This window comes from Chrysochloris asiatica, unplaced genomic scaffold (genome assembly GCF_000296735.1).
Source record: "Chrysochloris asiatica unplaced genomic scaffold, ChrAsi1.0 scaffold00021, whole genome shotgun sequence".
Classification (NCBI taxonomy): domain Eukaryota; kingdom Metazoa; phylum Chordata; class Mammalia; order Afrosoricida; family Chrysochloridae; genus Chrysochloris; species Chrysochloris asiatica.
In genome coordinates this window covers 12,319,482-12,343,750 of record NW_006408539.1, presented here as the reverse complement: position 1 = coordinate 12,343,750, position 24,269 = coordinate 12,319,482, and the positions used below count along the sequence as shown (strand labels likewise).

Below are 24,269 nucleotides of genomic sequence, written 5' to 3'. Positions count from 1 at the left end.
GGTCACTATAGGGTCGCTAGGGACAATCTGCTCCATCCAATAGGGTCACTATAGGGTCGCTAGGGACAATCTGCTCCATCCAATAGGGTCACTATGCATTGGCATCAACTCATTGGTTTAGATTTTAGATAGTCATGTAAGTTTCTAGCAGCCAATATTGCAAAATATAAATCTAAGACTTGAAACAGATGGTAAAAAGAGACCAGAATTTCTACACAAATATGTTAGCTAATGAGTATTTGCTGACATTTAAAGGTGTTACGGCCACAAATGTGTTATCCTAAATCAGGAGTTGGCAAACTATGACCCACAGACAAAATCTGCTCCCCTGCCTGTTGATGCAAAGAAAGTTTTATTGGAACATAGCCACACCCATTCATTTACAAATTGTGCCTGCTTGCGCAGTAAACATTGAGTAGCTGAAAGAGGGACCTATGGTCTACAAAACCTAAATATGAGGGGATTTTAAAAGCTCATGGAGAAATTCTATTATCTCTTCATTCCATTTTCCCACAAGCTTTCTGAAGCCTCCTCTCAGTGCCATCTTGAATAACCAGGACGATCTGACTTGTTTTCAGTTCAACAATTAACTGGGCTGACTGCTGCAGGAACACCATCCCTGCCAGGTACTCAGCTGTCATAAGATTGTCTGAGGTTGTGAAGATTGTTTTTGTAGCAACACAAGAAGCAGAAGAATAGACAGAGCTGCTGTATGGTGGACCATGTGCGTTAATGCCTTGTCCAATAGAATCTTCATAGAAGCACTGTGTCGTGGGCACTACTGTCACCCGATTTTACAGGTGAGGCAGTTGAGGCCTAAATACCCCTAGATCCCAGAGATAATGGCAGTCAGGAAGAGAGGCTCCAGAACCCATACTCTCTACCACAAGGTCTCCTGCCTTCTAGAATAGGGCCGGGCACAGAATGTGACTCAGTCATTGTGGTAGGACATGTCAGTAGGAGACACCTGGAGCCTGTGTGTGTTGATAGGTTGAGAGCTGCTTGAAGGAGGTGGGGTTCGCACTGGCACTTGAAAACCTGGATAAGAAGTCAGCAATTGCAAATCCCCAAGAGGAAAGGAGGAACAGTTGATTAGAAATTAGTGACAAGAGGTGAAAACAGAATAGAAATGTAGGCATGACAAGAGATGATAGGACAGGAATGGCTAGAGCCCAAGTAGAATTGTGCCCAGTAGGATTTGCAGTGACTGCTGTTTCAGAAGTGGATTGCCAGACCTTTCTTCTGAGGTTCCTCTTAGTGGACTCGAACTGCCAAACTTTCAGTTAGCAGTCAAGCACATTAACTATTCACACCACCCAATGCCTCCTGAAAATCAATTATTGTTGTTAAGTGCCATCTACTCGGTTCCGACTCGACTCATAGTGACCCTACATAGGGTTTCCAAGGCTGTAAATCTTTGTAGGAGCAAACCCTCGTCTTTCTCCAGCAGAGCATCTGGTAGGCTCAAACCTCTGTCCTTGTGGTTTGCAGTCTGGTGCTTATCCTACAAAGCCACCACACTCCCCTTGAAATCAACAGAGTCCTTAAAACATACAACGGGGGGGGGGAAAAGGCAACGTAAACCCACGGTTTAAGGACTGTGGGGGCAAGAACTGAAAGAATGAACTAAGAGAGCAGGAATGATGGGAACTTCACGGCTGTTGATTTTGAGCTAAGCTTTGTTGGACACCACATTCACCTGTGTATTAGGACAGGCTCCCTGTCCCCCACAGGTCACTGCAGGATGGTGACTACAACAGACCCCCTGAGCAGGGCAGCTCATGGCTTCTTGAGCAAAAAAAGCACAGAGCTTGATTGCTTACGTGAGGAACACACGTTTGACCTGGAAACCTAATAGAACGCCCCTCAGGCAAAGCTGGCCTGGAAGCCCAGTGTGGGGAGGAAATTTGATCCAGGGTGGGTTTTCAGGGTTGTCATCCTGATGTGATCCTTGTCACACTGACTCTGCCCACATCACCGTACCTCCTATGCGGCAGAGCAAAGCCAGGCTCCTCTGGGTCCAAGGATAGTTTATCCATCAGCACCTGGGGAAGATAGTGCTGTGATTAATGAGAGGCTGGGCCTGGACTGGGAGTGAACAGTCTGAGCTGTTGGTGTGGATCCAGAGACCCTTCAGGGGCCCATTAAACATCAGCTCATGAACCTGAGAGGAAGAGAGGCCTGATTCCTCCCCCTCACCCTACCCCCAATTTGCACAAGGCAGAGACAGCTGGAAAGCCCCTTCTCAGCATGCAGAATGTAACCCCCCTGGAGTGCGCAGACCACGCTCCCATGCAAACATGCATCAGCTCCCTAATAACTCACCACGTTTCCATTCCAAAGCCTCCCTGATCCTTCTCTGAGCCTGCCTGACTCCCACGTTACAACACCAATGCTCATCATCAGGGCTGGCTGGTCTGTGGTTCAGCCGTAAGGATTCGCTCTCTCTAAGGCTGTTAGTGAAAAAGACAGAACAGTCCCCAAACCCCAACCCCGCCCCCAGAGCCTCACCATCTGAAGCATCTTTGCTCTGTGAGTAAAGGGCAAAGAACAAACAACAGAGCGGAATTGCAAGAGATGCTTGGCTTTCATCGCTATGGTGCTAGGCATTGTGGTCCCCACCACAGTGCACTTAGAAGACACCCCATAGCCTGAAAGTATGAATGCTTTTAGAGCAGGATGCCTGCTGCCTAGTGCCATTTGGATATTTACAAGATCATTTGGATAATGATCAACTTCAAAATCAGCCTGCTATATTTGCTCAAACAATTAACTCACCCCTAATGTGATGGCCAAGTTGCCTTGGCAAGCCAGATGTTCCCCCATGCCTGCCCTTGAGGGTCAATGAAAATGAGGGCAAACCGCAATGAGGTGGGATGACACCATTTCCCAACCCTGGACTCAAACATAACGAAAATCATGAAGGCACAGGACCAGGCAAGACTTCATTCTGTTACACATCATGTCACCATGAGTCCGAGCTGACTCTACAGCTCCTAACAACCACCAAGGTAGCCAGTCACACTTGGCAGGTCCCGACAAGCAGAGTCCAGTCCAGACCATCTGTTCTGGTAGCCAGGCCACTGCCACCTCCTGTGATTAGGAGACACTGTGTTTGACATCATCTCATGACTTTCTTTTGCAGACTATGACGTTTGTGCGGAGGCTCCCTGTGAACAGCAGTGTACAGACAATTTCGGCCGAGTGTTGTGCACGTGTTACCCAGGATACAAATACGACCGGGAGAGACACCGGAAACGGGAGAAGCCATACTGCCTGGGTGTGTTGGGAATCTTTAGACTACACTTTGTTCAGGTGTTCTGTCTTTTGCTGACCAGTGTTCATTAGTGTGGCCAGTCCCCACAGTGGCCTTGATCTTCCCTTCTTTGTTGTTTCTGTTAAATTCCATCAAGTCCATTCCAACTCCTGTATAGGGGTTTTGAGGCTTTAACTCTTTGTGGGAACAAAATCTCATCTTTCTCCTGAGAAGTGACTGGTGAATTTGAACCACTCACCTTGTGGTTCGCAGTCCAGTGCTTATCTTACAGAGCCACGATGCTCCCCTCAAATCCTGACAGTTGTTGAATGGAGTTGTGTTTGATGTTATCCTAGGGACCACCAACTTCCATGATGAGTTTTTTTTAATGTCCTGTTTTTGTTAAGGGCATTGAAAAAATCAGGAACAGTTCATCATGATGAATGTGAAGATTTTTTTTAATGTTTTGCTACCAGATGGAGGCAGAGATGAGGACATGAACAGATAGAGCAGCTGAGGAATCTAGACTCATGGGAAGAGAAAGGCTGTGTGCTGGTGGCCAGGAGACAGGCTAGCAGAATGTGCCCTTTGGTTGTTTAAATGATTATATATTCCTGAGAGTTTTTGTGTACATTCCCCCTCCCCCACACTCCAAAAAAAAAAAAAAAAAAAGCAGAGGGAATAGAAGCAAATACTGTTGAATGATGATGCACAGAAGAGATTGTGATCATTGCAATGAAACAATGAGTATAAAACCGATGTTCTCCCATGTAAACTATCACTCAATTCACAATACAAACTTTAAAAAAAAATGTTTTGCTACCTATATACATAATTATTATTTTAAAAAATAATAATTTGGATATATCACAAAACATTTTTAAAAATATGCCCAAGGTATTCTTCAGAGTTGGGACCACTCAGATCCTAATTGGCACTGAGATATCTAAGCAGAAGAAGGGAGCATTAACAAGTGTAAGCTACAATAATGTGAAATGGACTGTAAGTGGTCCTCAAAGTACAAATGCAAAAATAACTAAAGGAAAAAAAAAAATGTGTTCTCTCTGAAGAAGACCAGCAAAAGAGGTTGGGGAAGGAGGAAGTAGGTGTCCATATGGCAGACGGGTTAGATGTGAGTCAGAGGCACCTGAAGCCAGCCACCTGGGCGGCTGAGATGAACCACACCATCGATTATCAGCAGCTGGTTCCATTCCTCTGCACTGAGTGAGCTTCCCAACCGTGGATGCCTTGAGTTTCTGAGGCCAGTTTATGGCTAATTATTCCCTGGAGCCACATGTTTCAAAGTGTGGTCAGCCCATCGCTAACCAGTCTCAGAAACATCTGGGCTTCTTGCTTTAAAAAAAAAAAAAAATGAAAAGAAAATGCAGTCCCTGGCCTTCCCTCCAGACCTAATAAATCACATCTCTAAGATGAATCTGGAATCCTGGTGTGCCACAACAGGTTAATGAGCTGAACTACAAAGTCGGTTTGAACAGCAACGTCAGTGGTTCAAGCTCACCAGCCGCTCCTCAGAAACCCTATAGAGGGTCGCTATAAGTCAGAATCAACTCAATGGCACTAAACAGCAACAAAAACAAAGGTGAGTCTAGAAATCTATATTTACACAAATGCCTCTCTGGGTTCCTATGCACAGTTGAGTTTGAGAAGCAGCTGGAAGGAGGACTGAGTAGACCTGTACACAGACCTAAGAGAGAACTGATGAACAGTCCTAGAGGGGCCTAGTCTGCCCATCTCAGAGTAGTTCTAGCCATAGGTCCCCTGGCTTCTCCCCAGGTGGTGCTCCACAGGCATGAAAAATGGGATTGTACCCAAAGTAAAGGAGTTCTGGTGTGGCGCTGTAGGCTAATGTGCTGGACTACAAAGTACACTTTGAACTGCAAGGTCGGCAGTTCAAGCTCACCAGCTGCTCCTCGGAAATCCTATACAGGGTCACTATGGGTCTGAACCCACTCGACAACACCTAACAACAACAACAACCTAAAGTAAGGACTCCTGGTGTGGTGCTTAGGATCAGCACTGGACTGCAAACCACAAGATCAGCAGTTCAAACCCACCAGCTGCTCCTTGGAAACCTTATACAGGGTTGCTTATGAGTTAACAAGAACAACCCAAAGTAAAACAAACATACAAGACTGAAAATTGGGAATTAGAGATATCAGTTTGCAACAACAATAACAGCACATAATGGAAAAAGAGGAAATAGCATAGTTAAAATTGGGCTGCTAACCCCAAGGCCACCACTTTGAAACTACCAGCTGCTCTGTGGGAGAAAGATGAGGCTTTCTGCTGCCGTAAAGATTTACAGCCTGGGTAAACGTCAAAAATTGATTCCACGGCATACCTCCACCACCCACAACAACCCTAAAACTAGGCCAAACTCTATTCCTAGCCCAACTGCTCTGACCATACTCCAAACGCTTCACAAAACTCTGGGCCTACCTTTGTTGTTGTTGTTGTTGTTATGTGCCGTGGAGTCGGTTCCGACTCATAGCGACCCTGTACTGGGTTTCCGAGGCTGTAAATCTTTACGGGAGCAGAACGTCTCATATTTCTCCAATGGACCGGCTGGTTGTTTCGAACTGCTGCCTTGTGGTTCGCAACCTGATTCGTAACCACTACGCTACCAGAGTTCCTTTGGGCCTAGCTTAGACATAGCAATAGCTATATACCTAACCCTAACTCTGCGTGGTGTTATATCCTGACGCATCGCCACCCTGTATAGGGTTTCTGAGGCTGCAATGCTTTGCTGGAGTAGAAAGCATCATCTTTCAACCCTAACTCCTGACTTCTACCAAAAAAAAAGGCCTAACTTAGTTGGATTCTGATGTTTTCTTCTTCATTCTACCTTCCTGCTGGACAATAAGAATAAAATGGGGTTGAGCCCCCCGAGTGAATGAGACAGGAGACTGATAGCCTCTCTTACAAAGAGAGGCTCAGGTGGTCCCGTGCACAAGTCTGCAGTAACTACTCAGCCCATTCTTTCTATGCGGGAGTTTGGGATCTGTACAACTTGGAGTCTACTGGGAGTTCCATCTGTTTCTATGTCCCAGTTCAACCTCCCCCAGCACCCAGTCCCCATGTCCCCTCTACCCTCAGTGTGCCTGGTTCCTTGGGACTTGGGAAGCAGGAGGTAGACAATCAGGCTGGGCACCTACATAGGAGGACCTAGCTACAACTTCCCTGTCGACAGATGACCTAGTGCTCTCCTCGCTGCCAGGGGACAGAAATGGCCTCTCTCCCTTGGCACACACAAACCTGCCAAAGGTGGGGCCTTAGCAGCTTGTCCTTGGAGTGGCAGAGAAGTCGTTGGCATCCTAAAGTTCAGGGCTCGACTCTGTCCGCCCACCACATGTGCACAGTCTTTGGCTGCGTGGCCTGTTTCCCATCGGTTGCCTCCTGGTGTCTTCAGCCAGTGGATGTGGAACATATTTGTGCCTCCCTCTCGTCCCCTGGTGGGAAACGTTTGGTTTCCACCCCATTCAGCTGGGGAGCAAGTCTGTGATGTGCACAGATAGCATGGGCATTTAATGGCTACTTGTTTGATGGCCCCATGGCTTATTTTCCCAGCTCATAAAGAGTTTGCTTGGGTCATCAATGAGGCATAAATTTCCTGGGAAAAACTCTCTCCATAAGACCCATGGTGATTATTTGCTTTCATTAGAAACGGCTTTTCCCAGGTCCAATCGTGTCTCTGGGCTGGGAAGGAGCCATTCCTAAGTGACCCTGGGTCACCAGCATGTTGCTTGGAACCCCCAGCCATAAAGGAAAACATAAAATTACTTAACACATTAGAGTAGTTACAAAAAAAATCATTTTTATACTGTGTATTTGTCCAGGTGGGTTGCCATTCATGAACTCACTTCTAAAAAGCCCTGCAAAGGATTTAAGGTAGGCTTCATTATCATTTTTTATAGGTGAGAACTTTGAACTTTTAACAGTGTGGATACCAAACCTGTAATTAGGTAATGACAACACCACAGCCAACCCCCACCACCAAATCCCTTTGGAACCATATTGGCTAATGCTTAGGGTGCTTTTTCCATAGATGGCCCATGTTTCTGCCTTCCTGCTTTATCCCAGGCTTCTTGGGTAGAGGTCAGGTAAAGTGTCCTTTGCAGACATTTTACCAAGGGGCCAAATCTAATGGCACCTGTTGGGTGGGAAACGAATTCTCTGAAACTGTCTGAATGTTTATCGCATTTGTTCAAACCTAGATATTGACGAGTGTGTCACTAGCAATGAGACACTCTGTGTACACATCTGCATCAACACCCTGGGCAGCTACCGCTGTGAATGCCGGGATGGCTACATCCTGGAGGAAGACGGGAAGACGTGCACCAAGGGAGACAAATACCCCAATGACACTGGTGAGTAGTCTGTGCAGCATTGTCCTTTTGGCCCCCTAACTCTTGGAAGGCCCACAGGGCTCCTTGGGCAGCAAATGGCAGGAAGGGGCAGCTGGGTAAGGGAAGTGGTAGGTGGGTAAGAGAAAGGTAGAATAGAGAATCAAGCCCCTTCTAAGTTGACTTAGAGTAGAAGGGTTGTGAACAGTATGTATTGGGAGAAGCACTCTACCAAGCAGAGGTGACATGCTCCAGGATAAACCAGGACAACTTAATCACGTGCTTTAGGCCAAACTGGGATGAGCAGAGGAGAAGCTAGAGTGTGTTCCTTCAAAGACATGGGCTGAAATAGAAATACAAAGCATTGACATGAAAGGTTGTTGTTGTGATTTTGTGCTATAGAGTCGGTTCCAATTCCTGACAACCCTGCATAGAGTTTCCGAGGAGTGGCTGGTGGGTTTGAACCACGGAACTTGCAGTTAGCAGTCCATTGCTTAGCCTACAGCACCATACCAGCACTCCCACATGTAATGTAGTATCTTAGTTATCTAATGCTGCTGTTACAGAAGAATCACGAATGGATGGCTTTCACAACCAGAAATTTATTCCCTCACAATTTAGAAGGCTGGAAGTCCAAATGCAGAGCGTCAGCTCTGGAGAAAGGACCTTGTCTCCTTTCAACATCTGGAGGCCCAGCATTCCTTGGGGATCTCCATGTGTCTTGGCCTCAATCTTCCCCTGGCTCTTCACAGCACAGAGACCCCCGGTCCAAAGAACATTCTCCACTCGTGGCTCTTATTTCTTCTGAGTTCTGTTTACTTCTCACTCCTTTCATATCTCAAAAGAGATTGACTCAAGATACAACCTAATCCTGTGGATTGCATCTGGTGTCATTAACATCATAGAAGTAGGATTTACAACACATAAGATAATTACATCACATGAGATATGACCATATCCGATCACATCTTGGGGGTGACTGCATCATATCAGATTTCCTCATGGTGGTGATAACTGCTAAATGCTGAGAATCTTGGTAAAACTAAGTTGACACAAAACCTTAACTATCACAGGGAACACTCTACAACACCAGTACTCAAAGGCTCAACCATGGATCTGTGCCATCCATGAACTATTTATTATTTGGCTCATGATTGAAGAGACACAGAAATTGAGAGTGTTTAGAAATGTTGACACCAATTTGCAAGAGAAATGTTATCTAAGTCCAGAAATCCATGCTTGGATTTTATGTCTTATTTTTCTAGTGTTTATTGTGTTTTGTAAAAGTGTCAGTCTACAATGAATTAGAGAAAACTTTGTACAACTGGCACTTCATCACAGAGTGTTTGAGAAGTTGATATATACTCTGTTAACTGGATTCCATGGAGTTGCTTGGTCACTGAGAGACGCTATCAAACTGAACGTTGAGTTACTTCCTTATTTAAAACTGGAAAGGAAAAAATGAAACCCAGAAAGCATGTGCCTGGTGTACCAGGGAAAGCCTTAACAGGAAAGAGTGCCAATCTTTGCCATATTCCAGGGTTGGTTCTGGAAGTTACCCTCCAGGATTTTCTGTGTAGACAGAGCAGGACAAAGGGTGTGCCAGCTAGGCAGAGTTCTGAAGCAAGGTGGTTTCCACTGACAATGGCTGACAAACCTTTCAGAAAGGACAAGGCAGGACACGGCCAACTAAAGACTGATTACCCAATAAACTAGGTAAGCACAGGCTTATTTGTTCTTACTGACTAATCTGTTATGAACAGTTTCACATGGGTGAAAAATATATACAACTATTCACTACAGATTAAGAAGCCTTGATAGCAGAGTGGATTACGAGTTGGGCTGCTAACCACAAGGTCAGCAGTTCGAATCTACCACTCGCTCCTTGGGAGAAAGATGAGGCTTTCTGCTCCCATCAAGATTTACAGCTTTGGAATCCTATACAGGGCTGCTATGCCTCAGAAGCGACTCCACAGCACACAACCACCACCATTCACTATAGATTAGTCAGTTGTTGTCGTTAAGTGCCGGCGAGTTGATTCCAACCCATAGCGACCATGTATAGGGTTTCTCAGGAGCAGCTGGTGAGCCTGAACCGCCGACCTTGCAGTTCAAACAGGTTTGTAGTCTGACGCATTAACCCATAGCGCCACACCAGGACTCCAGATTAGTCAGTAGATACAAGAAATTCCGTGCTTACCTGGTATATGGAATACTCCATCTGTGTCAGGGATTATTAATTTGAAAAGAGGCTTTGATTCTGTAGGAAAGTGCTGTGGGGTTGGAAGAGACACAGATGTAGCCAGACCTAGAAGTAGACTCTTTGACATGATGAAAAAACATGATATTGTTCACTACAGATTAGTAAGTAAACCTGTGCTTGCTTTGCTTATTGGGTAACCCGCCTCTGCTGCCCAGACTGGCAGCCTCCCAGGGCCTTGAGGCCATGCAGGAAGAAAGTAAGCTCAGAGGAGGCACCTCAGCCAGGGAGATATCGGAGAGCTGATATCGGAGAGCTAGTCCCCTGGGGGTTCCAGCATCCATAGGTGCTGTGTGCCCCAGTCCAGCCTGCGTATAGGGAACTTGGCAAGGATGTGTTCAGGAGAGGTAAGCGGGGCCATCATGGTAAGGAAAGGTGTTGAAGTTGTGGGAGGGGGCTCCTAGGGCACAGCCCACATACCACGAAATACAGGGCAAAGGAAAAGGCCGGGACTGTGAGGGGGCACTCGGGAGATAGTGATTCTTGGGCAAGGCCTGAGGTTCAAACAGGGAGTGGCAGGCAGCCGCCATCAGCTGAGGACAAGAAACAGCTGGAGACCAGCTGCTTCACAGCGGAAAAGTACAAAGTGAAATTCTGAGGACAACTGGGTTGAGTCACAGGAAGCGGCCATATGTTAGAAGGAGGTGGAGAATCCCCTTGTGGAGCCAGCTCAGACTTGGGCAATGTGGGATCTTGTCTGAATGGGGAGGACTTGGGGACTCATGTGAAGGTCTGAAGGATGTGGCTGATGCCTACCACCCAGAGGCGTGCTGAAGGCAGCCGAAAGCAGTGCTGTTGGTACCAGGATCAAATGAGAAGAAATGGTGGTTCATGGGCCACGTTTCCAAAACTCAACATTAATTGTACCACAGCAAGGAAGGTGGGAGATACAAAAACCCAAACCAAATGCACAGCCATCAAGTCAATATAAACTCTTCTATCTTAGACTCTGTTCTTTATTGAAAGGGAGACTCTCAGGGGAAACTGAGGCCCTGACATCCTGGCTTCCAAAGAGCACTCTGGCTGCACTTCTTCAATATAGATCTGTTTGTTCTTTTGGCAGCCCATGGTACTTTTAACATTCTCTTCCAACACCATGAATCAAATGTATCAATTCTTCCTAATTCACTGTCCAACTTTCACATACATATGAGATTATTGAAAATATCATGGCTTGGGTCAGGCGCACCTTAGTCCTCAAGCTGACGTCTTTGCTCTTCCATACTTTAAAGAGGTCTTGTGCACAGATATGCTTAATGCAATAATACATCGTTTGATTTCTTGACTGCTGCTTCCATGAGTGTTGATGGTTGATCCAAGAAGAATGAAATCTTCGACAACTTCAATCTTTTCTCCATTGATATGGATGTTGTTTACTGGTCCAATAGTAAGGATTTTTGTTTTCTTGACATTGTGATGCAACCCATACCGAAGGCTGTGGTCTTTGATCTTCATCAGTAAATATTTTAAGTCCTCTTTGCTTTCAGCAAGCAAGGTTGTATCATCTGCATATCGCAGGTTGTTAATGAGTCTTCCTCCAATCCTGATGCCATGTCCTGAAGACTTCCCTGTCAGTAGCCCTTGGTTCCTTGGTGGTGCTTGGCTTGTAGACCATCTTTATGTAACATCTTTCTTACCCTGCTTGTGTGTGTGTGAGTGCTGCCAAAATATCTGTTTAGTCTGGAGGCAAACACATTCTATGGAAACGCCCTTCTCAAATGATTGGTGATTGCATTATGGAAAGTGATTACATTATGTAAAATTACATGTAAAACAATCTGCCCTGCCAAAGCTAACTGACTTAAACCCATGCAACTACTACATAGCAGCAACTAGACCTGTGCTTAGCCAAACAACTGTGAACCGTAGCCTAACCAAGTTAATACATCAAATTAACCATCACACCATGTCCGCTAGAGAAGCCAGGAAACATTTTCAGAGACTGGTATAAAAGTTTATATGCTGAATTCTTTGTTGTGAGTGACCCTCACCTCCTGCAATAATTCCTAGGTTCACCAACCAGGCCTCTTGACCATTCTCCAGGCCATTGGCCCCATACACTCTCCCTGCTGTGTGCTTCCCTGAGGTACAGCCCTGAAGTATCAGAGCAGCATGGCAAAGTCTACCCAGTGATTTGGTGAGAGACATTCACCTTCTCCACAGTGTATGGGGTGGGGGGGTGGGGGGGGGTAGTAGGTGGGGAAGCTCCGTGAGATCTTTGAGATTAGCAGTTTGATGTACGAACCAAACCAGTACTGGCACCACACTCATTTTGTTTCCTTCTTTAAGAAATGAATTGTGCTTCTGAACATTTTTCCAACAAACACAAAGTTTCAGTCAATTACAAGAGACCCAACTTAATAATGACCAGCTTAACTTCTATGGCTAAGAATGACCAGCTTAACTTCTATGGCCAACAACAAAATCTGAGCACTGATAATTATTAGGGGTATATCTGTGCCAGCTTGCTTTGGCACCAAAAGATCCTTTCTCTAGCATTTCTTCCATTTAAAGTACTATTTCCCCTTCCCCCCTTACGAGAACATTTCTCCCCAGTTATTACTGCAGAGATTTGGGGTTCTGTGAGATCATTATAATCATTTCTTTCTTTAAAGGGGTTCTGTGTGCACACATCCAGGTGCTCTGGTGGTACAGTGGTGAAGCACTTGGCGGCTAACCAAAAGGTCGATGGTTCGAACCCACCAACCTCTCCTGGGAAGAAGGATGTAGCAGATTGCTTCCATAAAGACTGCAGCCTTGGAAACCCTGTGGGGAAGTTCTGTTCTGAACTTACTCCGTATCAATGGGTTTGGTTTGGGTTTTGCATTTCTGTCCACGCTTAGAGATTCTCAGCACAGGCTTATTTACAGCCCCCGGGGAGCCTGCCATTCATTAACTCATTTAACACAGAAATTCATTTTTTTGCTAATTTCATTAAACCTGCTTTTCCCAAAATATTTTCTTAAGAAACTCCTCTACACCTCTCACAGATACTAGTGTCCTGAAAAATGCAGTTTGGAAAATAGTAAGTTATTGTTGTAAAGATCTTAGCTCAGGGGCAGAACTCGATGGGTCATCCAAGTGACTCACAGTCGGACGTTTCAGCTAACAGCCAAGCACGTTTGTGGGCTCCTTATATCAAGACTCGCAGCAGAAAGTCAACAAGGTTGTGAACTCTCTCCTTTCCCCTCCTCCCTCTCCTCCTCCTCCAAATACAACAGCCACAAATAGCTTTCAAAACATAGAAATGTAAAAACAGCCACCCTGAGACAACACCACTGCCTCCCACCCTCCCATTGCTCACTACCACAGCAAAAAACAAAATCATTTCTCAGTGTTTAAGTTTCAGTAGCTCATCTCCACTGAATTTCTCACATACGTATAGAGGACCAGCGTTGGGATCTTAAAGAGGAGGTTTCAACACCAATAGCCAGGATATTTAGGGATAAGGCTTGAGAGATGTCACTGGTGTGGCTCATACAAAATATGAGGACAGGCACTTGGGAAGCTGTGAACATGGAAATCATAGCTCAGGGGCACCGTTGAGAAGGTGGTCACTGGCTGGGATGGTCTGGGAAAAAGGAGGGGTTGATCTGATAGCTGCAATGCCCCAGATGTACCTAGCTTGAAGGTTGGAGCTGGTCACCAAAGCCTGTTCAGTTAACCAGCTGAGGGAACTTGGCCAGCTCCCTGCACCTCCATTCCCGCAGCTATAAACGAGAGGGTTGGACTAGATGGATTGTGAAGACCCTTCTCCCCTAAGTGGACATGATTTAACGTAACTACCACAGCCGCTTGCCCAGCTTGTGACCCAACAGAAAGTTCTCATTAGTTCCCTCCTCCTCCATCCAACTGCAAGCCAAGACTCTGACATACCTTCAAAAGCAAAGTGCTCTCCTAGCACATCTAACAGACGCATAATTAACACATTCAGGCATTTGCTCAGCAACAGGAAATGCCAGGGGCCTGAAGAGTCCCCGCACTCTGAACCCCTAAGCGGTCTCATCTGCTTCGGGCTAATAACTCAGCTGTTTCATCAACGGCTTGTTGTTTGGGTTTTTTTTTAATTAATGAAGAAATAATAATTAGTATAAACATACGTGACCAAAAGCTTCCTCTTCCTGATTGTTGTGTGTGTGTGTGTGTGTGGTGTGTGTGTGTGTGGTGGCAGGGAAGGGGTATTTTGCCTTTGTCCAATCTCTGTCACGTTAGAGTCGAAGGAATCTAAAATCAGACACAGGCAGCTCCTTCCGAGGACTGTGTGTCTCAGAACTGCCCTGAGGATGGACAGATTTCGGTCCACACCCAGGGTTAGTGAACTCAAGCTGTCTGGTAAACACACAAGAGTGGCTGGTTCAGAAACTTTGATTTCTCTTGGAAATGTGGGGCTGGAGCCAGCTTAGTCACCCCAGGGAGTCTGTAGCAGGAACAGGGAGACAAATGAAGACCGTGTTGGCTCTGTGACAATTAGCTTGCCTGTCTCTGTGTCTCAACCCCTGTTATTTTCTGATCAGTGACCAGGACCTCCAGCCTCACTTCTGACAAGCCAGCATGTCAGAGAAGGCCAGGTGTTGTGTCCCATCCCAGCACCACCACCCTGAGATCAGGGGGGCTCAGCCTTGGAACCATTTGGGGAGCATTAGCAAACACTGACCTGGGTAGGTGGGTACAGCAGAGTCAGCTGAATGTTTAAAGGCCCCTAAAACCAAGCCAATACAGGTACCATCAAGTCAATTCTAACAGATGGTTCCCAGTGGAACTGTGTTCCCGAGGGTTTCATGGATTTGAAGCTTCAGAAGATTACCAGGTCTTTCTCGTGAGGGATCTGTGAGTGCGTTCGCACAACCACCTTTTCAGTTAGCAGTTGAGCGCCGCCAGGTGATTATCATGTGCTATGGCACTGTGCATTAATGCGCCAGACTGCAAAGCCATTTGAACTCCAAGATTGGTGGTTCAAGCTCACCAGCTTCTCTTTGGAAACCCTACACAGGGTCACTATGGGTCGGAATCGACTCGACGGCACTTAGCAACAACAACAACAATCAGTTTTACAAATTAACATGCTCGGTTCATAGCTGACAATGCCCACAGGGAAGGCATTGGAGATAGTCTTTAGATTTCTAGAACATATTCAATATTACCAATATGGTATCTCAGGAGTTATATTCCTAATCCTTAAAATTTACACGTTGCTCAAGGAGCTCTGGTAGCGTAGTGGTTATGAATCAGGCTGTGAACCGCAAGGTCAGCAGTTCGAAATTACCAGCTGCTCCGCGGGAGAAAGATGAGGCTTTCTGCTCCTGTAAAGATTTACAGCCTCGGAAACCCCGTACAGGGTCACAATGGGTCAGAACCGACTCCACGGCACGCAGCAGCAGCAACTTCAGTAAAAATTAGAGCTCCGTGCCCCCTGGTGTTTAATCCCTAAAATTACACTTCTAAAATCTGAGCAAATTGCAGCAAAATGTTCTGTGAAACCTCACCAGACTTTTCAGAGTCACATGACACAATGTTAAGTGAGGGGCCAGAGCACATACAAAATTGGAGATGTCTATGCAGATTTCTTTACAAATTACTAATGTAACATGTTACTAAGTGCCCTCGAGTCAGTTCTGACTCATAGCAGTGTCCCCGTATAGGGTTTCCAAGAAATGCCTGGTGAGTTTGAACCGCTGACCTTGTGGTTCAAACTGAATTTTCAGTCAAGTATTTATCTTACAGCGCCAAATCAAGATGCTTACCCACGATTATTTTAACTCTGCATTTGATGTTGTTCCTGTTAGGTGGCGAATCGGTTCCAATGCATAGCAGCCCTGTATACAACATAACAAAACACTGCCCAGTTCTTCAGCATCCTCACAACTGTTGTGTTTCAGTCCATTGCTGCTACCACTATGGCAGTCCATCTTGTTGCAGGTTGCCCTCTTTTTCATTGACCCTACACTTTTCCAAGCATGATGTCCTTCTCCAAGGACTGGTCCCTCCTGATAACATGGCCAGAGTGCATGAGACGAAGCTTCACCATCTTGGCTTCTAAGGAACATTCTGACTGTACTTCTTCCGAGACAGATTTGCTTGTTCTTCTGGTAGTCTATGGTACTTTAACTATTCGTCTCCAACATCATCATTCAAATGCATCAATTCTTCTACAATCTTCTTTATTCATTGTCCTACCGTCACATTCATATGAGGCGATTGAAAATAGCATGGCTTGGGTCAGGACCAAATTGTCTTTGTTTTATAGTTAGGTGCCATTGTGTTGGTTCCGACTCATAGAGACCTTGTGTTACAACAGAAGGAAACACTGAGCTGTCTCGCACCATCGTCACAATTGTTACTATGTTTGAACCCACTCTTGTTGCCACTATACTAATCCATCTGAAGATCTTCCTCTTTTTCACTGACCTTCTATTTTACCAAGCATAATGTCCTTCTCCAGGAAGTGGCTGTTCCTGACAGCATTACCAAAGTTCGAGAGACAAAGTATCAATATTGTAGCGTCCAAGGAGCAATCCGGCCAAACAGATTTGTTCGTACTGCTGGCTCTCCTAGGTATAGTCGATATTCTTTGCCAACACCATAATTCAAATGTATCAATTCCTTGCAGACCTTCCTTATTCATTGCAGTCTTTGTTAAAGGCACAGAATTGATGAACCTCAATTCAGAATTGCTTGTTCAATCCCTGTGTCCACACACAAAGAAAGCACATGTCCTTGTTTATCTTCAAGTCCTCAGAGAGTATCAGAGAGCTCCTCTCAAAAAATAGAGCAAAGTACTTCCTAGTACTCCCTGAGTTTTAGAGAACTTCATAGATAATATCAACAATAACAATAAAGAATACTGATAATAAGTCAAGGAGCTCCGATACCACCCAGAGTGGTTACATGCTGGACTGCTGTCCAAAAGATTGGAGCTTCGAACCCACACATTTTCCTTTCTCCCATGATTGTTGGATTCGATTTTCTGGCCTTTGAGGTAGCAGCTGAGTGCTTAAGCATTGTACCAGCTGGGCTCCTAAAATTGACCTTGTTGTTGTTGTTAAGTGCCATCGAGTCGGTTCCGACCCATAGCGACCCTGTACAGGGTTTCTGAGGGTGTAAATCTTTACGGGAGTAGAAAGCCTCATCTTTCTCCCGCGGAGCAGCTGGTAGTTTCGAACCGCTGACCTTAAGGTTCGCAGCCCGATTCATAACCACTACGCTACCAGAGCTTAGAGGGAAGTATAAACCCCCAACTGATTTATGGAGCCGTCTCCTAAAAAGTACCATGGGGCACGTCTTCACATGTCAAAGAACCCTAAAGAAGAGCAGTTGAACCTAAAATACAACAGCTAGGACTGCCTTCTTTTCCTCCTCTTTGCACCCTAACCTGGGCATGCCATAGGTAACCCCAGAACCTTAAGATCTCACTCACCCTGCCCTTGCACTCTTCTGGTTGCCTGCTTTACGGACGCATCTGCCTCCGCAGGGCCGGACGAGAAGACCGAGAACGCTGTGCAGGCTCGGACGTGCTGCGCCTCGTGCAAAGAGTTCCACCAGATGAAGCAGACAGTGCTGCAGCTGAAACAGAAGGTGGGTGCACGGGCGGGTCCCCAAAAATCCAGGGCAATAAAGCGAGGCTGTGGTGGAGCAAAAGTGGAAGACTTATGTGGGAGCAGTAAGAAAATGCTCCTTCAACCTTGACCTCGTGGGTTGGATGAAGAGCAATTCATGTTTCAAAGAACCTGAGTTGTACTTGCGTGGGAGACCTCACTTAGAACTCACTACTTTCACATGAAGGCGAGGCGTGTTGGCTACCCGTGGAGCTGCCCCTCTTGTGCCGTTATAGAGTGGAACTGCTCTACGGTGTTTTCTTGGCTATGGTCTTTACCGTAACAAATCACCCAGTCTTTGTTCCGCAGAGCCACTGAGTGGGTTTGAACCGCCAACCTTTAGATTCGCAGCCAAGTATAAACTACCCAACTTCCTGACGTTGACTGTTGTTTTTAGAAGTCACCCAGTCCGCGTGGGTTGGTTCCATGATGGTGAACGTAGGGTCCAGGGAGAGGAGGCAAGCACGTGACCCGGACAGACTGGTGTGATTTATTGTATCTGATGGAGAACCTCCTCTCCATAAATGCCCATCAACTCGATTTCTGCAGTGGCTAAATTTTCACATTTACAGATTAAACCATGGCTTTGTCTGCGCTCCATGTGCCTGGGCATCTTGGCAGTTCTGAGCTAATGCTGGCATTCAAGGCACATGTGAGGAATAAACATCATTTTTAAAAGACACTTTTAGATGTAATGCGTTCTACAGTTCACAACATGTTGGTGCCATGTATCATAGCTGGTGAGGACTGACTCGGTTTATAAAAGGCTTCCATGTCTGATGGATTACCAAGTCTGCAGTAACAACATGGTTACGCTCAGAGATTGCCCCGTGGTGGACCTGGGGACCTGACTTCCGGAACAACTGTGTAGCATCCAGGTAGATGGTATTTATTAGCCCCAAGGTCATGCAATTTGCTGGTTTCTCAGCGACTCAGAAATGTCTCGGATGCTGTAAAGCATAAACTTGCTGGTTTGTTTATTTAATTGCTTCCACTAAAGGCTCTTAGCACATCAAAGAGGTGTATACAATCTGCTTGACTTTGGCATCCAGTTATTAATAAAGGACAAAGGGCAAGCATGAGACAATATCACTTTTCCATGTGCAACAAACACGCAGCCAGCCCCTAATGAGAACCATGGCTGCTAGTTCAGCAGACCCGCAGAAGAGAAGAGAAATGGCTTTGCAGGTCTTTTGCACGTGGTTGGTGAACATCCTGTTAGCGTTAGCAGTGCCATGTGTATATTTAATACGATGGTCCAACCCTAAATAGCTCGTGATCTCATGGGAAGATCAAGCAGAAAGTTGTGTGTGTATATCAGTATAAACACAGAGATATAAATAAACATGTCCTACACAGCTACCTCCAGGGGAGTGTGGATGGCTAATTGCATTTATTGAGTATCCGAGTAAGGGTTTGTGACAGGAATAAATTTGCATTTTGTAGATCAGAGGATAAGGATAGTAGGGGCAGTTCATCTGTGTCTCAAGGTAGAAAGCTACTCTCAGTTTCCTTCTGGGACAGTTTAAGAGCTATAGGGAAGCTCTGCCCAGCCAGGTCATCTTTAGGAATCAACCAAAACCCATTGCCATAGAGTCATTTCCAATTCATAGCCACCTTATACCACTGGAAGGTCGACAGTTCAAACCCACCAGCCGCTCCTTGGAAACCTTATACATGATCACTATGCATCGGAACAGACTTGATGGCACTGACAACATAAGGTTTTCAAGACTATAATCATGTGAAAGCAGCCAGCCATATCTTTCTCCCATAGGGAAGCTGGTGGGTTTGAACCACCAGCCTTTCCATTAGCAGATGAGTACGTAACCACTGTGTTACCAGATCTCCTCTTCTTTAGGAATGTTGTTGTTAGGTGCCATCAAGTCAGTTCTGACTCATAGTGACCCTATGTACAATAAAAACACTGCCCAGTCCTGCACCAGCCTCAGAATTTTGACTCTGCTTGAGCCCATTGCTGCTGCCGCTGTGCCAGTCCATCTCATTGAAGGTCTTCCTCTTTGTCAGTGACCCTTCACTTTACTAAGTATGATGTCAATGGTGGTGCGAAATATCCCAAGTGGCTCAGAAATTCAGTTGCTATATTGCATTGGATAAATCTGCCAAAGAACTCTGTAAATTGTTCAAAAGCAAAGATGGCACTTTGAGGACTGAGGTGCGCCTGACCGAAGTCATGGTATTTTTAATCATTTCACATGTGTGCAAAAGCTGTACAATGAATAAGGAAAACCAAGAAAGAAGTGTTAGTGAATAATGCTGAACCATGGACTCCCAGAAAAACAAACAAATATGTCTTGGAAGCAGTATAGTCAGAGTACTCCTTACAGACTTCATCCTACCAACTTTGGACATGTTTTCAGGAGGGACTAGTCCCTGGAAAGGGACATCATGATTAGTAAAGTAGAGGGTCAGCTAAAAAGAGGAAGACTCTCGGGGAGATGGATTGGCACAGTGAATGAATATGAGGAGTTCCTTTTTCATTCCAACAACAGGCTCAAACATAGCAATTAAGAGGATGGTGCGGCATGAGGCAGTGTTTTAGTCTGTTGTCTATGGGGTCGCTAGGAGTACAAAGTGATTGACAGCAACATCAATATCTGGCTTACCCTTAGCCTCCCTGGGATGTTGGATGATCTGTGAAGGAAGAAATATTCAACAGAGGTTAGAAAAGTTGTATCATAACACTTGTCACACATTTAAAAAAATGGTTGTTGTTGTTCGGTGCCATCGAGTTGGTACCAACTCACAGGGACCCTATGCACAACAGAATGAAACACTGCCCCATCCTGGGCCAACATCACAATCGTTGCCACGCTTAAGCCAAAATTTTCAAACAAACAAACACCCCACGAGGTCTTCTTAGTCCTCCAGTCCCTCACATGGCATTGGGTTGGACTAGGGTTGGTCCACCTGATATCGAACTCTCTGTACATAATGCACTGTGGCAGTTCTAGGCTGCTGCTGTCGTGCCTGTGAGTTGTCATCAAGTTGATTCTGACTCATGACGATCCCATGTGTGCAGAGTAGAACTGCCCCATGGGATTTTCAAGATTGTGACCTTTCAGAAGCAGGTAGCCAAACCTGTCTCTTGAGGCAACGCTGGGTAGGTTCAAGTCATCAGTCTTTCAGCTAATAGTCAAGCACTTAAGCATTTACACTACCCAGAGTTACTACTACCGAGTGCCCATGACTGAGGAGTTGTTGTTAAGTGCCGTCAAGTCAGTTCTGACTCATAATGACCCTGTACAGGGTTTCCAAGGAGCAGCTGGTGGGTTTGAACTGCCGACCTTGTGGTTTGCAGTCCAGTGCTGATCTGATCCTACAGCGCCACACCAGGAGTCTGAGGAGTAGTTCATGTTTAAAAGTACCTGGTTAGTACCTGGATGGGAGACCACCAAGAGTAGTGGGCACCATATTGAAGAAATCCTGGTGATGATAGGGTTAAGCACTCGGCTGCTAACCAAAAGATCTGGGATTTGAACCCACCAGCAACTCCACAGGAGAAAGACCCAGCAGTCTACTTCCGTGAAGTTTGCAGCCTGGGAGACTTTCTGGGGAAATTCTAGTCGGTCCTCTGGAGTCACGTGAGTCAGAATTCGCTCTATGGCACACACAGTAAGGCAGCAATAGATTGGGATGCACCCTCGGGTTTATAAAGCAGTTTCATATCCAGGGTCTCTGCATTCCACCACTGGCCCAGTAAGAAAAATGCTGACATTCCCAGAGGGGAAGCAGCTGCCCAAGACACAAAGTCAGAACTAAACCTACGTCTTCACACCCACTTTTCTTGTGCCGATCGAACTTCACTGCTGCTAACACCATCTGCTCTGCTCCTTGAGGAACAGCCAAAAAACAGTGCAGCATGTCTGCCCAAATAAACAGTGGTCCAGAAGCAGGTATTGTGTCTGGGACTGTGGCCAACCCGCAGTGTATGATGGTTTGCAAACACACCACCCTGCGCTGGAGTGCGTTGTCAGCACAACTCTAGAAAATTCTGCAGCCTCATGCCGGGTTCTTCCGAGGTAAGCAGTCAGGAAGAAAGTTGGAGCAGACACCTACCTATAGAGGACAAGAAGCTTGAGACATGTTTTAAAATAGTCAAAGCTCAACTGGTATCCAGGGATGCGCAGCTGGGTGATTTTACACTTTACATACATATTTTATTACATGTAATGTATTATACCTTCTTGTTGGGGGCCATTATGTCAATTCCAACTCATAAAGGCCTGATGTGTCAGAGTAGAATCACCAAATAGGGTTTTCTTGGCTGAAATGTATAAGGAAAGATTGCCAAACCTTTCTCCCACATAACATATAATGCCTAATACATTTTTGAAGGTTTTTATTGTGAATTGAGTGAAGGTTTACAGATCAGATCATCAGTTTTACACTCAACAAATTACACACTTTGTTTCATCTCAACGACTGCAATCCCCTCCACACAACAACAGTGATCCCGCTCCCTCCCTGTGGTTCTTACTTCCATTCCTACCTCCCTCCCAAACTTCTGAGCTTTGTCCTTAGGTAAATGTTGTCCTTTTGATCTTGAATGGTTGACCATTCCTTGGTGAACATACCTTACTAGTGTTGTTGTCCCCCCTGTATACCTCTCTACTGCTTGGTTGAAAATATGGGCCATGAAAGTGACTTCTGTTCTAGATCTGAAGCATAGCCAAGAGTCAAAGTCTTTTAGGCAATTTTGAGTTTTGTTCCACATCTTCTCCCACTTCATCTGGGAACTTCTTACATGATGCCTTTCAGAACAGTGACATCATCTAGTTCTTCTGGTCTCAGAGTCGTGAAGACTGATGTTCATGTGTTCCATGAGTCCAGTGGGCTAATTAATTCCAAGCATCTTCAGTTTACACCATTCTTCTTTTTTCCACACACAGAGAAACCAATAGTTGCACCTTAGGTGGCAGTTCAGAAACTTTGAAGAGCCCAGTCACTACTCACCAAAGTAGGATGTGGAAATTTACATACCATGTATTTTTAAGTTGCTATCAAGGGCCACCTAGTCAGTTTCAGTTTATAGCAACCCTGTATAGGGCTCCCAAGGCTGTAAATCTTTGCAGCCCTGGTGTGGCGCTGTAGGATAAGCACTGGACTGCTAACCAAAAGATCAGCAGTCCAAACCCACCAGCCCCTCTCAGAAGCCCTATACAGGGTTGCTATGCAATGGCACTGACTCAATGATGCAGAACACTAACAACAGACCTCTACAGGAGCAGAAAGCCTCATCTTTCTCCAGCAGAGCAGCTCGGGGGCTCAAACCGCCGACCTTGTGGTTCACAGTCCAGTGCTTATCGTACAGAGCCACCACACTCCCCTTTATAAGTTATGTACTACAAGATTTTTTTAATATTATCTAACTATGTGTTGTATATTAAGATATAACAGACTAGAAAATATATAACCCATTCCCATCGCCGTTGAGTTGATTCTGATTCATAAACGCCTTATAAAACAGCGTGGAATGGCCCTGCCAAGTTTCCAAGGCTGTAATTTTTACAGAAGCAGACAGCCCTAGCTTTCTCTCACAGAGTGACTGGTGGATGAGAGCCATCAACCTTTTGATTAGGAATCCTATGCTTTATTAAGGAGCTCTGGTGGCGCAGTGGTTAAGAATTGGGCTGCGAACCGCCAGGTCAGCAGTTCAAAACTACCAGCTGCTCCACAGAAGAAAGATGAGGGTTTCTGCTCCCATAAAGATTTACAGCCTTGGAAATCCTGTACAGGGTTGCTATGAGTCGGAACCGACTCTGTGGCACTTAGCAACAACAACAACAACAACAACAATGTTTTATTAATATAAAATTCAGTTCACTTTAGCGAGAGATTGTGGTAGGGTTGAGCCCACAGGTGGAATTCCGGAGTTTCTGGCAAAGTTCTGTTTTTTGACTTGGGTCTTCATTAAAAGGTTGCTCACCATATCATAATTTTGTAAGATACATTTTTATGGGGTCTCCAGAGGCTGTTTTATTTGCCAATTTAAAGTGTTTTCAAATTGTACACACAAGTTCCAGTGCCTCCACATTCACGTCTTCCCATGAAGGTGGGAAAAACCAAGTAATTCAGCCAGACTGTCAGCTAGGAGAGCCATTACATAATTCCCCACAGCACAGTCAGCTACGAGAGCCAGGGGCTAACTGGCTAAGACATCGGTGAGTTTTTAGAGAGGGCCCTTGGTCCTGCCAGAAGACTGGAGAAAACTCACAGCCAAGGAGTCAGCTAAAGCTCTCAAAGTCACTTGTTTTGTGGAAGCACTGACTATTTGATTTGAGAAATGGGTCACTTAAGCGTCCCCGAGAAGACGAGACTCCAGATAGAGCAACATGGCTTCCTGGGGTCAGATGAGGCAGGGTTAAGTAGAGGTTTAATGGTGTATTCAGCCTCCTTGGGAGGAAACTAGAGCAGAGGAGATGGGAACCAGGGATCGCCTTACTTTTTGTTGTTATTTGAATGTATCTTCCCCCCAACCCCCTCCCAAAATAAAAGATATGCCCAAGTCCTACACCAGGTACCTGTGAATGTGGCTTGACTTGGGAATAAGACCTTTGCAGATGTGATCAAGTGAAGTTGACTAGACTGAAGTAGTTGTTGTTGTTAAGTGCCATCGAGTCGGTTCCGACCCATAGCGACCCTGTACAGGGTTTTCATAGCGACCCTGTACAGGGTTTCCATAGCGACCCTGTACAGGGTTTCCGAGGGTGTAAATCTTTATGGGAGTAGAAAGCCTCATCTTTCTCCCGCGGAGCGGCTGGTAGTTTCAAACC

General features: G+C 45.6%; 1 protein-coding gene across 1 annotated transcript in view; it reads left to right on the top strand.

Annotated features, from left to right (window-relative positions):
* The window catches only part of CCBE1 (collagen and calcium binding EGF domains 1), a 263,943-nt gene that overhangs the window by 223,097 nt on the left and 16,577 nt on the right, over positions 1 to 24,269 (top strand). The window contains exons 4-6 of the mRNA XM_006837530.1: positions 3,146 to 3,280; positions 7,492 to 7,644; positions 17,349 to 17,452. Coding sequence (XP_006837593.1) covers positions 3,146 to 3,280; positions 7,492 to 7,644; positions 17,349 to 17,452 — 392 coding nt within the window. The remainder of the gene's footprint in view (positions 1 to 3,145; positions 3,281 to 7,491; positions 7,645 to 17,348; positions 17,453 to 24,269) is intronic.